Consider the following 17,675-nt stretch of genomic DNA (forward strand, 5'->3'; position numbering starts at 1 on the left):
ACGGATTTAGACTAAGTATATATTTTAATTTCTACAAGGTCCCCCTTTTCAAGTTTTAGGAACATTTAAATGAAGTGTATACAAATTAGACATTGCCAATATGTACAAAAGTATTCTCTACAGTTTTTGAACAATACCAGCTATATCATGTTTCATTTGCAGTAAACGACATTACAAAAACAGTCCAATAATACATTTCCTATTAAGAAGCACAATACACAACATAATTAAATTTTATTAAAAAATAACTTAAAATACAGAACAATCCCCTCTAGGCAGAAAAGCTGTTTCTGTAGTTCATTCAGTAAACACACAGTTGAATGCTACGGCTGAGGGCTGTTCTTGTCCATGGAAGAAACAAATGAGGCTTCCAGGGCCCACCTTGTTGGGATGAAACTCCAGCGCAATGGGCAGTGATGGTCTGTGGTAGGTGGGGTTCTGAATGGCCTGCACCCCCCCCCCCCCCCACTCCATGCCCAAATCCCAGGAACCCGCGCCTGTGCAGTCACTCCTGTGATTATGTTATGTTCTATGGCAGAACTGACCTTAAAACAGGGAGACTTGATCAGTGGGCTTGATCTAATCACATGAACCTTAAAACAGAGGAAGAAGGCAGAGGGATGGGAGGCGTGAGAAGATGGGCCATTGAGAATTTGAAGATGGACGGGAGCACGCGAGAAGGAATGAGAGCAGCCTTCACGAACTGAGGCAGAAGCCTCCAGATGACAGCCAGCAAGGAACTGAATGAACTTGGAAGCAGATTCTTCCCCACAGCCTCCATAAAGGAATGCTGCCCTGCTGACCCTTGATTTCAGCCTTGTGAGACCCTGAGCAGAGAATCTAGCCACACTGTGCCAGACTCACAAGCTGCAGAACTGTGAGCTAAGAAATAGGCGGTCTTATGCTGCTAAGTTTGGGGTACTTTGTTACACAGCAGCAGTAAACAAATACATCGTCCAAGGGTAACTTTTCTTAACCTAATTAGATTTGGCAGTTTGTTGGGCTTCTGAATGCGTTTTTTTTCCCCCACTGAATATTACAGGCAACTTTTGAAAACCCTTCACATGAATCACACATTGTTTTGTGTTCACTAAGAAGTCCATTTATTTGACTTGGGTCCTGTTTTCTGACGTACTCTATCAACCTGGCAAACAGCTGACCACTTAACCCTGTTTATGAACCTTTTACGGATGACCGTTTTAATATATCCAAGGTCTCCCTTTCACCCATCCGAGGCTGTCAAATCCCTCCCACTGAGGGCTCTTTCCCACTTCCCATGTACCCCAAGCCAAGGCCTGGGTTGGGTTGGTGCAGAGTTCCACACCCAACATCCAGTAGGATTTTCTTCTGCGTAACTGATTAAACTGGCACTAAGGTGATTAAGTACACTTGGGGGAAAAACTCAAAGATTAAAAAACAAAAACCAAAAAAAAAAATCACACCAGTTTTTACAGGTCAAATCCTTTTTGGAGGAACCACCCCAAACCGAAAATGTGTCATCTGTGCAGTCGTGCACACCCTCTTCCCCTGTGTGATGTCCCGGACTTCCTCGTGTCGTGCGAGGCTTCACCGAGTCAGAGCGGGTCACGGCAGAAAGAGGAAAAACATGCTGGTGCTTAGAACAGTTCAGCTGCTGTTGTGGTATCTCTCTCTCCTACTTGAAAGACTTAAAAGCTCTGCCAAGTGTCTCCAGGATGGTGGCAGTGAGGTTTTGGTGGTACTTTGAAGTCCACTCTTCAATCGACTCTTCCCGAGGCACACATGTCAGTTACGTGCAGCAGCCCTGAGCGGCCGCACAACCTTCTGGGTCAGTCCTGCCTGCTCCGGAGGACCCCAGGCCACACCTGAGCTGGAGAGAAGCCCTCCAAATATTTAAAGTGAATACAGCTCAGAAGGAACGTTTGGCGCCAGTGAATGAAAATAATAATAATAATAATCTCTCTTCTAGGAGATTCTAACGTAAAGTATACGTAAAGAGGCACCAAAAGGTACCGAGCACCAAAACATGAACTGGAATAGAATTGTTTCTACAATCTAAATTTGTGACAGTATTCATTAAAAAGCACATAAAACATTAGGTCCTTAGGGACAGTGCAGGTACACAGTTAAGGCCGATTTATTCTTTTGAACCTCACCTGCCAGCCGGAGTGGGCTGTATGATGACCACTTTTCCCGATCCTCTGAGACAACCAAGAAGTAAGGAAAGAATGAAGAACTCCAGAGCCACTGCCTTATATTCCTGGCTACCATCAAGTATCAATTCTGGGTGGTTTGTTCTTAAGAGCACGTATGTATGACACTGTGTGATTGGTACATAAATATTTGGCCACCTTTAACAGTTCTTCACAGTTCTATGCTTGGCAGCATATATGCTAAAACCTGAAAAACGGGCAAAAACAATCTGTATTCTAAGGAATACATGAGATGGAAAGAAATCATCTGTCTAAAATAATATTGCAAATGATACTTAAATTTCATGATTTCTTGATTCAAGAAAATGAAATTCATTTCCATAGTTGGCTACTGTAAAATGTGTCATAAAAATATTTTTAGGAGACATATCTGTATTTTAAATTCTGTGTACATGTAAATGAACGATAACAATTAAGTGCCTATTTTTGAAACTTATCTCTAATATTGAAATAGAACAACAGACTGCCATTAAGTTTCTCCAACTTTTAAGTTACCAGATATTTACAAATAAGATATAATTTGTATAAAAAAAAGGGGGGGGGGACATTTTCAACTATATGTGCTGCTTTCACTGGGGCTCCGGTGATGAGAGTAACTTCGGTCACTTTCACTGTCAGAGCCATAAGATCTACAACTCCTGTATAACAAAAGAAATATACAGACACCTTTTAACTTCAACCCTTTGAATTCCTCTTGAAGCCTTTTTTTTTTTTTTTTGATATGAGTGGCTTGAAAGCAATACTGATGTGGCAGAGCACAGTGGGTGGATGAGTGGGGTCTTGACTGTGGCAACAGTGTAGACTTTTCAAAGACGTTTTAAATGACAGAATAGTAATATCAACGTTAAGATAAAGAAACATCGCATCTTGGGAAATTACTTGAAATCCACATGCAAATGAGCAGAATAATTTTCCATGTTACCCAAACTGAACATCAATATTTAATGAGACCGAGGAAGCAAGGGATAAAAAAGGTACACAAATAGTTTCATTAAAAATACGGAAACCAAGGGGCGCCTGGGAGGCTCAGTCGGTTAAGCATCCAACTCTTGATTTCAGCTCAGGTCATGATCTCATGGTCGTGAGATGGAGCTCTGCATGGGGCAGCTTAAGATTCTCTCCCTCTCCTTCTGCCCCTCCCTCCCTCACTTACCCCTCGGTCCAAAAAAATTAAAAAAAAAAAAAAAGGGGGAAGCCCCCCCCCCAAAAAATGGGGGCCCCCCCCATGAGGGATGTGGGAGGAAGGTAGGGCAGGTGCATGCAGATAGGACCTCTGGGAAACTAAGTCAAGAGGACCTGGCAATTGTCACCACTCAGTTATTTTGAAAAAAAATTCAGGGAGCCAGTCACTTTGCCAAATGCTAGGACATACACAGTAGACCAAGTATAGTTTCCTGGGGCTCAAGGACAGTAAAGAATAGTGGACAAGACAAATAGGGCACACGGCAGGGAGGTGGGGGTGGCGTAACTCAGGGTGAACGGTCAGGGCGGGCCTCCTGGGGCAGTGGGTTGCAGCTGAGGCCTGTGGGGTAGGTAGGTGGGAATTGGCCATTTCAAGAGGCGTGTGTATCTCCAGGCAGAAGGAAAGGTTCTAGCACATTAAAGGAGGGAAGACAGAAAAGCCCCAGCTGGAGCTGGTAGGTAGGGAGGCCTTACATGCAATGCTAAAGAGCCTAGACCTGCCCTTCTGGCAGCAGGGAGTCCTTCAAGAGTTTCAAACAAGGGAGGTGTTTAGATTATACCAATATTCAACAAGGATCACTGACAGTAGTTGCAATGAATGGGAGAAGGGTTAAGACCAAAAAAGCAACTAGGAAAGGGACACCATAAAAAGTCAACACAAAGACTCTTACAGTACCAGCCAAAATATGTTACATAATATGTAATATGTGTAAATATCTGTAATATATAAAAATGTTTTTACTAAAAATTGATGATATAAACCTCAACTCTGCTGTTGAAGCAAATGATGACATTTTAGTATACATTTTTTGATTAAAAAAAATTAACAAATCTGTTTTGCTATTTTTAGCAACTAGCCCTATTTAAAAGAATGGCCCATGGTTTAGGTGACCTTCTCTCTTTACTCCTTGCAAACTATTCAAAGATATGTAAGTATTACCAGATCCATTTTGGATTCACACATGTAACAATACCCAGCAAACCTGACCCGGCAACCCTTAACACAACGGCCACTTTTATTTAGTAGCTGCCTGTGGACTGCTGAAATTCGAGAAGAGAAAAATATTTCTGTCCTCCCAAGATTATGCTTTCTCTTCTATTAGCTGTCTGTCACCTCATGCACCAAGTGCCCACAGTACCGTGCAGTGCCCCAAAGGAGGGGGACCCACCTGGACCGCCTGCTGTAACTTCTGCCTCGGTGGTAACTGTCACTCCTTTGGCTCCTACTTCGACTCCGACTCCTGCTATAGTAGCTATCGTAAGTGTAGGACCTGCTTCAACGGCAACAACACACACTCAATTTTCCCACTCAGATACTTTTATGCTTCCATTTCTTTTTATGACCTGATCAGTGTTCTCGAAAACAAGGGCCTAGATGACACTGCGAGGACACAGCTGCACAGCAAGTACTGGAAACACTGAACAATTGCCCCAGTCAGACTTACCATAGTAAAAAGAAAAATGTTCATTTATTTTCTGCATTGAAAAATATCACGAAGTTGACACTGAGTTAAGTTTGAATGAAGGTGGTGGATCTTATTAGGCAATTATATCCGATAAACACCTGCCATTACAACTGGTCATCAATGGTCACTTTTGACACTAGAGTACCATGGGCCAACAGATAAAAGCTGTCAAAAAGACCTCACGTAGATAGGGTAGGATTACATGAGACAAATACAGGTATCTACACTTTTCAACAGAATACAGCACTTTTGAAAAGGAAGTGAAGGGTTTTATAAAACAAGGCTTTTCAATCCCGCCCCCACAAATGGTTCCCCACCTCCGTCCGTACCTGGACCGACTGTGGGGGTCGTACGAGCTGCTCCTGGATCTGCTCCTGCTGGATGTCCTAATATTAATCACATGAGGGACCATCATCTTGTGGGTCAGGACAGGCTATATAAAAAATCTAGACATTTCTTTGCCCACCAAGGAAAAAACACAATGAAATCCAGTAGCTGTATTTCATTTGTATATCAAAAGTATGTTGTATTTTTTAAAAGCCAGGTTGGTTATCATTAGAAAGCTTATGTTTTATTCAATTCTTCTGTGAGATGCACATAACGAAAGTCTCTGGGGAGGTTCGAACTGGGTGGGGAGGGAAGGGTCTGCACAGGTCAGACGTCTGTAAGTAAAATGAAGCTGCAGCACTGGAAAATGCCTGAGAGGCAAGGGGGTTTCAAGAACGTGGAAGAAATAGAGACCTGGGGTCACCCCCGACATGCTCCATCTTGTGGCCCCTGTTAACAAATCAGTCCTCCTATCCCAATCCCTACTCCGAGTCAAGAAAGAGGTGACTGCAGAGGTGAACTAAGGTTAAGGAAGATGTACTGGAGGTGGAGGGAGGGGGAGCTGGCGGGCAGGGCCTCTTTTAAATATTTTTACTGCTTCTCTTTCCTCACTCTGATAAGATCACATCCTGAGAAGAGCCAGTGAGAATCTGACAGTTCTTAGAAACAACCGGACGAGACGACAGGCCTGTCTAGTATTCAACAGTGACAGGATTCTTCTCAACAGCTCCCCCACTCTGCCTGTGCACGCCCTGAAGAGCAGACAGGATGGAGACCACACGGGAGGGCGGGGTTCACAAGCTCACCTGTGACTTTTGTAACTGCGGTAGGAGCTGCTCCGGCTCCTTGTGCGGCCTCTGCTGTACCATCCTCTGCTCCGACTTCTCGAGTAGCTTCTTGATCTACAATTAAGAGTGAAAAAGCACAATTACATTAACTCACCTTGCTGTTCAAGGCCTTACTAGTACAGTGGAAAGAGGAAAACACAACAAAAGGAAAAGTCTTTCGTGGAACTCTTCACTGTGGGTGTGACAGTGGTAGCTTATGAATAGTGTTTAAACTGAACAGAATGGAATACACCAGAACAGGCTGCTAAAGGTGTGTTCACTGGAACCCCATCTGTAATATCGGAAGAAGAAATAATCCAAATCTCCATTAATGACAGAATGGGGGAAAAAATTAATGCACAGACACACAGCAAAATATTCTGATGTAGGAAAATGACTGAACTACAGCACATACATCAACAGAGGCATCTCCTGGAACTTAATGTGAAGTGAAAAATGCATCGATAGAACACATTACGTATGTGTGTATGAAGATCTTTTTGAAAACCTACAAAAACAACACTACACAAATAGACACACCTCTGGCAAAACTGAAGAAAAACAACAAAACTATGACAAAAGTTTAGAATAATGTTCAACTTTAGAAGAAAGGAGGGTAGGGATATATCAGGTATGTCAAAGCTCTATTTTTTAAACTACATGACATTTTAAATTATTTATTTATACCTAATCATTTGTTTTATTTTTTTGTATCTATTTAATACAACAAGGGACTTAAGTAGCACCATTCTGCCCCCCCCAGCCCGCATTCACTTGGCTCCCCACCCTTCTCCCCCAACTTTATACCTGTCATTTAGGACAGAACAATACCCCTATGTCTAGGCTGCTATGTAACATTTTCATAGTTGTTTTTTTTTTTTTTTTTTTAATGTTTATTTTTGAGAGAGAGAGAGCATGAGCAGGGGAGGGGCAGAGAGAGGGAGACAGAAGATCCTAAGCAGGCTCTGCACTGACAGTGGAGAGCCTGATGTGGGGCTTGAAATCACAAACCACGAGATGATGACCTGAGTCACAGTTGGACGCTTAACCGACTGAGCCATCCAGGCGCCCCCTCATAGGTTTTATTTTATTCACTATGTACTTATGTTTTGGAAGACATGATGTGCTTCCAGTTTATCTATAAGAAAATGGAACACATTGTCTTCTAGTAAGACTCCCGTCATTTATTCAACAATTTTTTTTTCAATTACTTAACAAGTATAGAGCAGATTCTGTGAGGTGACTAAAAGATGAGTAGGAAGTAGTTCCCGACTTAGTGAAGTCACAGTGTGGTTAGGGGAGTCAGGGCCAGGCAAGTAACCAAAACAGGGAGGCTGTCCAGTCTATCAGCTGCATAACCTAAAGCAAATTCCTTAGGCTTTCTAAGCCTGTCTTCATTTCGAAGATGAAAGGCCAGCCACTCCAAAGGCAGCAGTAAGAAGCTAAGTGAGTGGCCAGCATCAACCAGAGCTCAGAACTGCTGGAGTGTGAATGATAAGGCAGACGTTGAGCAGACAGGGAGCCAAAGCAGCTCCATAGCTGACTGCACCTGGCCTATGAACCTAGGAGAGAACAGGCCGGGATTCACCAGCTCTCCAGGCCTGCTGCGAGTCAGGGCAGGAGGAAGAAGAGCCCACAACACGAGCATGGAATGGTGTGAGAGGGAAGGGGAGAACGGAAAAGACTGAAAACATGCCCTGGCACTCCTGCGAAGTACCTGAAAATAGCCCGCTTAGGGAGAAGCAGGGAGGGACGGCACAGAAGGCAGCCTGCAAGCAACTAAAGAGTAAATGGGCACTGTTACTACAGATGGCACGTACTGGTTCCTATTTTTAAAGAAATCTGGGTGGGAAAGGGAAGATAAACAACTAGAAAGGGGAAAAAAGTTCTCGAAGATTCTTATGTTTTAAGTTCAAGTGATGAAGACCAAGCACAATAATATATTAATGGATAGGAGTAACTAAGAGACAGTGAGGTAAAACCGTGAACTATTTATAAAGAAAATTTAAAAAGGAATACAAATTACTAACTTCATGCCACCATCACTAATTTTTTAGTTTGTAAAAATTCTCATTCTCTGCACTGTCTATGCTGACCAAAGTTACAGGCAACCTGAACCAAAATACATAAATCTAAAGATGATCGGTCTTGCCATGCCCCTCCCCAATCCTTGAATAAAGATCAACTAGATGCAGGTCTTGGGCAGGTAACTGTGCTTCTCCGGCCCTCACCTTCCACTTGTGTAAAATGGAGGGTTAACGATCTCTAAATCCTACACAGTTCTATATGTTCAGGATTCCCTTCTACGGCATCACAGAGAGGTGGGAGAACATCACACCTTGAAAGAGAGAGACTTGCCATCTACCACGGCAACTCATCTCTGTTGCCAAAGAGCTTTAGTTGATTAAGCTAATAGTTTTTTTTTTTTAAGTTTATTTATTTTGAGAGAGACAGAGACAGCGTGAGTGGGGGAGGGGCAGAGAGAGGGAGAGAGAGAATCCCAAGCAGGGTCCGCACTGTCAGCACAGAGCCCGATGTGGGGCTCAAACTCATAAACCGTGAGATCGTGACCTGAACTGAAAGCAAGAGTCGGACGCTTAACGAACTGAGCCACCCAGGCGCCCTGAAAAGCTAATAGTTTTTGACACTGAGCCCAAATTTCTTCCCCTAAAATCTCCACTTCCTATGCTCTCGATCTGCTCTCTGGGTCACACAGCACAAGACTTCCCCTCATTCCCTTCCAGACATTTGGAAATAGTAATCTTGTCCCTAATTCTGATGTTCTTCCAAGCTAAAAATAACAGACTCTCCTTGGGAGGGAAAAAGGAAAGAGAATAAATACAGGGCTCACCGATAAGACGATGTGGAACTTCGTGATCGACTTCTTGAGTGACTGTAGGAGACAGACCTTGTTCTGTGTCTTGATTTGGTTTCAGATTTACTTCGAGATCTGCTTGGACTCCTGGACTGGCTATCCCCATCTCGACTAGGTGTCTGCTCATCACTTGAACTCTCCTGATTTCTTGGCCTCCGGTTTAAGCGTGCTGTCTTTCTTACTTCATCAAAGAGAGACCCAGGCCGGACTTTATTTTTGCTTTTGATTTCTATCCTCAAGCCTTGTGGCTTCATCTCAGGTGCAGCAGTCAATGCCTTCACTTCCACAGTGCTGGATGTAGTAGCAGCCGGGGCGGCCACGTTCCCCACACCTTGCAGGGGCTTCCATTTATTATCTAAGAGACCGATCTGGCTCTTCTCAGCCACCTCTCTCTTCACGGGGCTTTCTGCAGCACTGGCAATGCCAGCGGGGCCGCCGTCCTGTTTGCCCATGTCCCCCATTGTTTTGCTTTCAGACATGCTGCTTTCCTGCTTCAGCTCCTCTCCCTCAGGACGCTCCGTGTGCACATCCTGCTTTAAAACAATGTTTATATCTGGGGTGTCGAGCCTTGAGTTTCCTAGAGGGGATGCCTCCTTTGCTGGGGAACTCCTATCAGGAGTGCAAATCTCCATGTTGTCATCTGTCTGAAGCACATCTTCCACTCCACTTGAGACAATTTCTGCAATATGCTGAACGTTTGAGGGAGAAGCAGCTACATTTTCATCAGTATTTAAAGCTCTAGGAGAAATGCTAAGTTTACTATCATCTTTAGTAGGCTGATCAATATCTGATGGAATCATTACTGTATTACATTTACCTGAAAGGTTGCCCTCTTCACAGGACTTCTCAGTTTGCACAATACTTTCTTTCAAGGTTTCACTGTTTTCAGAAACTTGTTTTTTCTCTTTTGCCTCCTGAGTAACTTGCTTTTCACTAATCTCCTCTTCCTCCTCCTCACCAAATTCTAGTGGAGGCTGCCAATGAAATGCTTGTTTTCGTTTTGGAGCCTTGTGCTTTTTGTCTTTTTTCCCTTTCAATTTCTCTTTCGCTTTTTTGGTCTGTTCCCTTTTAAGATTTTCCTTTGACCCGTGTTTGTGCTTCCGTGCCTTTCTTCTAGCGTTTTCTGAATTGGAATAGGACCCCTCAGAATCAGAGGTTGAAGACCGCTGTTTACTTGACTTCCAAGCACCATTACCATCAGGCAGTGAAGTACTTGCTGAAGACTTTGTTGTGGATTTGGCTTTGATGTGAATTTCACCAAACTCTGACTCAGAATCTGATGTAGCTTCACCTTCCTCCTTATCAGACGATGGCCGGGAAATATTTTTACTGTTTTTAGTTCCATCTCGTTCGGAGTTTGATTCTGAGTCCCATTTACTTCCCGCATAATTCTTTCTTTTGTGCTTACTGCCATTTCTAAGGTGATCAGAAAGATTCTCTTTCAAGGCTCTTTTTTTGAATGAGGGCATTCTTGTTCGGGCTTGGATTTCTCTTCATCTCTGTTTCTCTCTTGCTTATTATTCATTTCCTTTTGGACTTGCTTCTCTTTCTCCTGGGCTGACTGTGTAACCTGAACACTTGACTGTTCACTGTCTGAAGAATAATCTAAAGATGACCTGCTTTCGCTATACTTTCTCTGACAAGACTTGTCCCTGCTTTTCATATATTTATGGCGAAGTGTCTTTTCGGAACTGCTGCTGTGCCTTTTACTAGAAGTGTTATTTTTCTTCCCGCTCGATCTGTATTTTCTCTTGGCTCGTCTTCTATCATCACTGCTAACAGAAGAGTACGACGATGATCTACTACACCGTGAATGATCACTGTATTTATTTCGTGAATGAGATCTAGATGAGGGAGACCTAGACCTCGAACGTGAACTAGCTAGACTTCGTGACCTTGTGTATGATCTGGAATAAGATCTACTCCTAGAAGATCTGCTCCTTGACCTTGGTGAGCTTTCTGAACTTCTGTCACTGTATTTTGAATAAGCACTCCGATCACTTTCTGAGTTTTTTTCTCTTTTGTGGTAGGATGATGAACTTCCAGTCTCTTTAATATTTGCTAAACTGTAAGTGCTTTGGATGGGCAGCAAGTGGGTTGTTTTAGCTTTCATTTCCTGAATTCGCTCATAAGAGGGCTTCCAGGGCTTCTGTCCAGGCTTCCACCTTGAAGGAGGGGGACTGTCACTCAGTGGTATTACAGGAATATTTTCTGCCACCACCGCCTGTACTATGACATTTTCATTTTGTGGCACTGTTGTTCTTAAAGGTTCTGTTTTAACCGGTTTGTTTTCACTTAACTGAGAGGCTGTTCTTTTTGGTGATTTTGATGCTGTCCTTTGGTGCCCTGACTTGGAACTAGATCTGGACTTTGATCTACTTCGAGAATGTGATGAGGATTTTGATGGAGTCCTTGATCTTGAGCTTCCTCTAGAGTAAGACTGTGAGTGAGATTTAGATCTGTAGGAGTCCCTGCTGGAATGGGTTGAAGAGCTCTGGTCATCCTTATCAGATTTAGACCAGTCCCTCTTTGATGAGTGATGAGACGATAACGAGGAAGAACGAGATCTCCTTTCTCTATCACAAGAGGATTTCATTCGTCGGGTGGAAGATTTTGAGGATTCTATGTCAGATGGTACAATAATCCTTCTCTTCTTAGTCTGCTTGTGTCTTCTGCAGTGTTTCTGCTTTTTCGCTTTCTTTTTATGCTTCACCTTTTTCTCTTTTCTGCGTTTTTTATGATGACCATCGGAGTGTCTTGCCGTACTAAGGTCTGAATAATATCCATTATAGGACCATGATCTGGATCTCTGGGACAAGCTTCTCTCATCCCATCGGCTTGAACAGGGGTCACTTAATCTGTAGAAAATGACCCAACATGCATGCAGTTATTTACAAGCATGTTTCTATGCTTTAAGTTTAAAACACGTTTGCTGTCAATACAAATGCATTGACAAAAGCCCAGTGAACAACACAGTACTGACTCTATCCACACTTTGAGTACACGTAGGAAGGATAAATCAGAGGCATAGGCCTCGTGATTTCAGAGACATGCACTGACAACTACTAACAGAGTTACTTACAAAAGCACTTAGTTTAGTTTTTTGTTTTTGTTTCAATTAAGCAAAGGATTTCAAACTTGACAGAAAAACGATTTTGAGAGTCAAACCAAACCAAAGCAATTCATCACAGGAGCGCCAGTCACATCCTGAGTTCCCGCCCAGGATCTGTTCATGACCCTCTGCTTCTGGGAGCAAGTTTTGAGAGAGAGTCCAATTAAGTTCCCAAACAATTCTGTCGATTCCCTGCAGACAGAGGAGAGCTGCCTGAACTTTAAAGAGAAGCGTCTGGAGAAGCTAGCATGGCTTCTGTTTTATTTCAGCTTCACAGAGGTAATCAAGACTCTCTCTTAAGGTTTTGGTTAAATTAGTACAGAAATGGAGGAAAAAGCACATAAAAACAGATGTAAGTTTTACAATCTTAATGGTAACCTGTCACGTCAGGGCCCACAATTCAGAGTCCTCCATACCACTGTGTCTAAATCACTCTCACACAGCAGATGCACACCTTTTATTCCCTCTTCCAACTTGTAACCATACTACTGGACACTCAAAGAGGAAAAGAGACTTCTACCATGAACGATTATAAAGGGTCCTACTGGTATGTTTTTCACTAGCTACTCTGGAGCCAGGCCCATTTCTACAACAGATATTCCACTGTGGGGTGTTACTAAGGGTAAGAGACAGGTACACTGTTGAAGCAGCAACAGACCCTGGGGTCAGAAGTTAACCAACACGAAAGGTACAGATTTTCTATCTATTCAATCATCAGTGACTAAGAGCCAGTGACCTGGCTAGGAAAGAACCTGCTATATAATTTTTAGGTGCTGATTATTTTTAAAATTGTACAGGAAATCTCTGAGAGATTCGGTAGTTTTATAGTTTTATGAGGGAAAACAGAATCTTGATTTAAAAGCACCCTGAAGCCAATCAGCCCTCCTAGTTAATAGCTCTCTTTCTGCCAAGTATTTCCAAATGTATTCTCTTTGGTCACAGTCTAACTTTCAATGTAAATCTTTAATGAAAAGTCCAGAAGTAAGTCTCTCTCCCCTTAACGCTTAAAATATAGCAGACACAGAATTGTGCTTATACTCAAGGCTCTTACTTGTCTCCTTTACTCCATTTTTCTCCACTAGGTGGTCTGTATGCTCTTAATCTCTGCATTTCCTCTTTCCAGTGAGGAGGAGTTTCACTGCTATCATCATCATCTGATTCAGAACATGATCTTGATCTTGGAGGTGTGTGATAGCGCTTTAAAAACAAAGATAGGAATAACTATTTTTAAAATACCTCTCAATTACAGTCTGCTATAGGACAGAGTTAGGAGTAAGACCCAAACTCAGATGCCATTCAAAGGCTATAATGATTAAAGTACCAAAAGGATGGTACGAAGTTATATCAAACGTAAGAGACTAAAAGAAATGGGATTTTTCCTTTGAAATCCTAACAGTTACCTGCATTAGCCTAGATTACTCAACATACTAAGATTTCTCAACATAATTGCTTATTGCTTCTCAGGCCATTTCATACTTAAAAACATAGCAATAAATTTTCATCTAACAGCAGTACATTCCCATACCTATGGAGAATACAGCTAGTTCCTTGAGCAGATGTTGGATTATACCTAAAATTAAGGCTGGGGTTTTGCCTATGGGCAAAAACATACTGCTTAGATAAGTAGTTTGGAAAAAGAAGTCTTAATAAACATACAATTGTACCCCTTCCTTTAATCTTCCGTCCAGATTTTGATACAGATGGTTTCTGATCACTTACAATGGGTGGAACATCAGGAATCTTCCTGGAAAAGAAAACTGAAAATTAAAAATAAGCAAATGCTAGGTGGATTTCTCAATATTTAAATGCAGAATTTATGCTCCTACAAAACAAAATCATTTCATTTAGATCCAACACCTCTGTAAAATGAAGCACTCCCCAGATAATTTTTCTAAGCAAACTCTTCAAATGCCAAAATTTAAAAAGAAAAACAAAAAAAAAGTAATCCAATTGAGTAGAAACATACCATACTATATACCTTTTTAAGCACAGTACTTCTTTTAAACAAAATTCCTTTTTATGTCTCTTGTCAAAAACAGTGATGTTCTAAGGGAATCCTAAGATATTCCTGGTTCTTATGCTTAAGTTGTGTTTTTTAAATTATTTACATATATATATATGGAGTTTTTTTAATTATTTAGAGAGAGAGAGATGGAGCATGAGCAGGGGAGGAGCAGAGAAAGAGAATCCCAACCAGGCTCCACACTGTCAGCACAGAGCCCAATGCAGGGCTCAATCTCACGAACTGCAAGATTATGACCTGAACCGAAAGCAAGAGCTGGACACTGAACTGGCTGAGCCAACCAGTGCCCCTATTTCAATGTTTAATAATTCATTTGTCTTCCCGACTCTGAGATAAACTACCCCTCCTTCAATGCTGCCACCTTATGGTAATGCTAAAAGTATAGTTTTGGGGGCAGCTATCATCCTCCATGCATGAGAAGTCTTCATACCTCAAGTTTGTTTGAAGTTTGTTTGTTTATTTTGAGAGAGGGGGAGGGGGAGGGGGAGGGGGAGAGGGAGGGGGAGAGGGAGAGGGAGAGGGAGAGGGAGAGGGAGAGGGAGAGGGAGAGGGAGAGGGAGAGGGAGAGGGAGAGGGAGAGGGAGAGGGAGAGGGAGAATCCCAAGCACACTCTGTGCTGTTAGCACAGAACCCAATGCAGGGGCACAATCCCATGAACCATGATATCATGACCTGAGCTGAAACCAAGAGTCAGCTTAACTGACTGAGCCACCAAGGTGCCCCCACCTTAAGTTTGTTTTTTATCTGTTATTAACACAATGGCTAGCTTTTATTGAGTACTATGTTTCAGACATTATGTTAATCAACATTTTTAACATTTTTATTGGTAAATTATATATAACAAAATTGGACATTTTAAGTTCGCAGTTCAGTGTATTAATTACATTCACAATGTTGTACATCCAACACTGCTACCTTTCCAAAACTCAAAACCCAAACTCTACCCATTAAGGAATACCTCCCCAGTCCCCCCAACTCCCTCAGCCCCTGGTAACCTCCAATTTATGGCCAAATAACATTCCACTGTATGTACACACCACATTTTGTTTATCCATTCATCTGTTGGTAGCTTGGGATCAGTTGTCCTCCTTTTTGCTACTGTGAATATGCTGCAATGAACACTGGCATACAAGTATTGTTTGGTTCTTGATTTTCAATTCTTTTGAAATTGTAGCAATAGAATTGCTCGGTTACATGGTAAATCTCGGTTCAATTTTTTGAGAAACAACCAAACTGTGTCCCACAATGTCTGCATCATTTTAGACTCCTGCCACCAATGTATAAGGATTTCAATTTCTCCATATCATTGCTGACACTAGTTTTTTTGGTTTTAGTTTTAAATTACAGCCATCCTAGTAAGCGAGTAGTATCTCATTGTGAGTTTGATTTGTATTTCCCTAATGTCTAATGATGTTAAGCATTTTTCATGCACTTACTGGCCACTTGTATGAAATGTCTATTCAAGTGCTGTGCCTATTTTTTAAACTGAGTTGTCTTGGGGTACCCGGGTGGCTCAGTCGGTTTAGTGTCCGACTTCAGCTCAGGTCATGATCTCGCAGCTCGTGAGTTCAAGCCCCGCGTCGGGCTCTGTGCTGACAGCTCAGAGCCTGGGGCTTGCTTCGGATTGTGTTTCCTTCTCTCTCTGCCCCTAACCCACTTGCATTCTATCTCTGTCTCTCTCAAAAATAAATAAACATTTAAAAAGAAATTTTTTTAACTGCGTTGTCTTTTTGTGTTACTGTTGTCCATGTTTTTGGTGTCAAATATAAGAATTCATTGTCAAACCCAAGGTCATAACAATTTACTCCTATGTTTTGTTTTGTTTTTTAATTTTTTTTTTTCAACGTTTATTTATTTTTGGGACAGAGAGAGACAGAGCATGAACGGGGGAGGGGCAGAGAGAGAGGGAGACACAGAATCGGAAACTGGCTCCAGGCTCTGAGCCATCAGCCCAGAGACTGACGCGGGGCTCGAACTCCCGGACCGGGAGATCGTGACCTGGCTGAAGTCGGACGCTTAACCGACTGCGCCACCCAGGCGCCCCTACTCCTATGTTTTTTAAGAGTTTTATGGTTTTAGCTCTTATATTTAGGTCATGGACTCATTTTAATTCTTGCATATAATGTGAGGTAGGGGTCCAACCTCATTCTGTTGCATGTGGAAGCCCAGTTGTCCCAGCACCATTTATTGAAGAGACAGACTTCTTTCTCCACTGAATGGAATCTGCACCCTTGTCTGAAATCAACTGTCCACATATACTGGTATGAATTTATTTCTGGAATCTCAAGCCTATCCCATTAGTCTATATATTAATCTTTATGCCAGTACCACTCTATTTTGATAACTATAGCTTTGTGTTAAGTTTTGAAATCAGAAAGTATAAGTGCTACAGGGTGCATGGGTGGTTCAGTTGGTTAAGTGGCTGACTTCGGCTCAGGTCATGATCTCACAGTTCATGGGTTTGCACCCTGCATCAGACTCTGTGCTGATAGCTCAGAGCCTGGAGCCTGCTTCGGATTCTGTATCTCCCTCTCTTTCTGCCCCTCCCCCACTCTTGCTCTGTCTCTCTCTCAAAATTAAATAAACATTAAAAAAAAAGTATAAGTGTTCCATCTCCGCCCTTCTTTTTCAAGATTGTTTTGGCCATTCAGGGCCCCCTATGATTCCAAGATTCTGGATATGGACTTTTCCATTTCTGCAAAAAGGCTGCTGAAATTTGATAGGGATTGCACTGAATCCAAAACTTGCTTTGACTAGTACTGACATTTAACAATATTAAGTCTTCCAACCCATGAATGTGCAATGTCCTTCCATTTATTTAGTTATAAATATTTTGTGATTTTCATTGTACAAGTCTTTTACCCTTTTAGCTGAATTTACTCCCATTTTATTCTTTTAATTTTTTTAATGTTTATTTATTTTTGAGAGAGAGAGAGAGAGAGAGAGAGAGCGAGCGAGCATGAGTGGGGAAGGTGCAGAGACACAGACACAGAATCTGAAGCAGGCTCCAGGCTCTGAGTTGTTGGCACAGAGCCCGACGCAGGGTTGAACTTGGGAACAGCAAGGTCGTGACCCGAGCTGAAGTTGGACACTTAACCAACAGAGTGACCCAGGCGCCCCCCCCGCCACCGTCTCTTTTATTCTTTTAGATGTTGTTTTAAATGCAACTACTTTCTTAATTTCCTTTTCAGATTGTTCATTGCTGGTTGTTAATAAGCACTTTAAAGGCATTGGCTCATTTACTTCTCTTAACAACACTATGAGGTAGGCACTATTCACATCTTCATTTTAAAGAGAGAATTTTAAGAGGTTAAAAGTCTTGCCCAAAGTCACAGAAAGAAATGCAACTTGACTCTTAAAACCAATATACAGGGTTTTCTAAGGATCCAGATAAACATAAAATGATACTGTAAAAAAAAAAAAAGTCAACTACAAAGTATACAACAGTTTATTCAGCCATTTCATGTTCATGACATGACTTAATTCTCACAATGAGAAGTAGGTATCTTGGTAGGCAACCATTAACCCCATTTTCCTTGTGAAGAAAAAGCAGTGAACTTGCCTACAGGTGTTCGGCAAGAATTAACATTTACCTAGGAACCTTTTGGTACTGATCCAATTCTGCTACCCTCCCTTCACCTGACTGCTGGTCAATCAGTAAGGTGGCAAGT

General features: G+C 42.1%; 1 protein-coding gene across 1 annotated transcript in view; it reads right to left on the minus strand.

Moving 5' to 3' along the window:
• Positions 1-5: 5 nt before the first annotated feature.
• Positions 6-17,675, minus strand: part of NKTR (natural killer cell triggering receptor) — a 60,205-nt gene continuing 42,535 nt past the window's right edge. Inside the window, 8 exon segments of the mRNA XM_043595639.1 lie at positions 6-2,830; positions 4,544-4,648; positions 5,170-5,226; positions 5,974-6,069; positions 8,846-10,328; positions 10,331-11,727; positions 13,033-13,178; positions 13,638-13,725. Coding sequence (XP_043451574.1) covers positions 2,743-2,830; positions 4,544-4,648; positions 5,170-5,226; positions 5,974-6,069; positions 8,846-10,328; positions 10,331-11,727; positions 13,033-13,178; positions 13,638-13,725 — 3,460 coding nt within the window. The 3' untranslated portion in view covers positions 6-2,742.

This window comes from Prionailurus bengalensis, chromosome C2, assembly GCF_016509475.1.
Source record: "Prionailurus bengalensis isolate Pbe53 chromosome C2, Fcat_Pben_1.1_paternal_pri, whole genome shotgun sequence".
Lineage (NCBI taxonomy): Eukaryota > Metazoa > Chordata > Mammalia > Carnivora > Felidae > Prionailurus > Prionailurus bengalensis.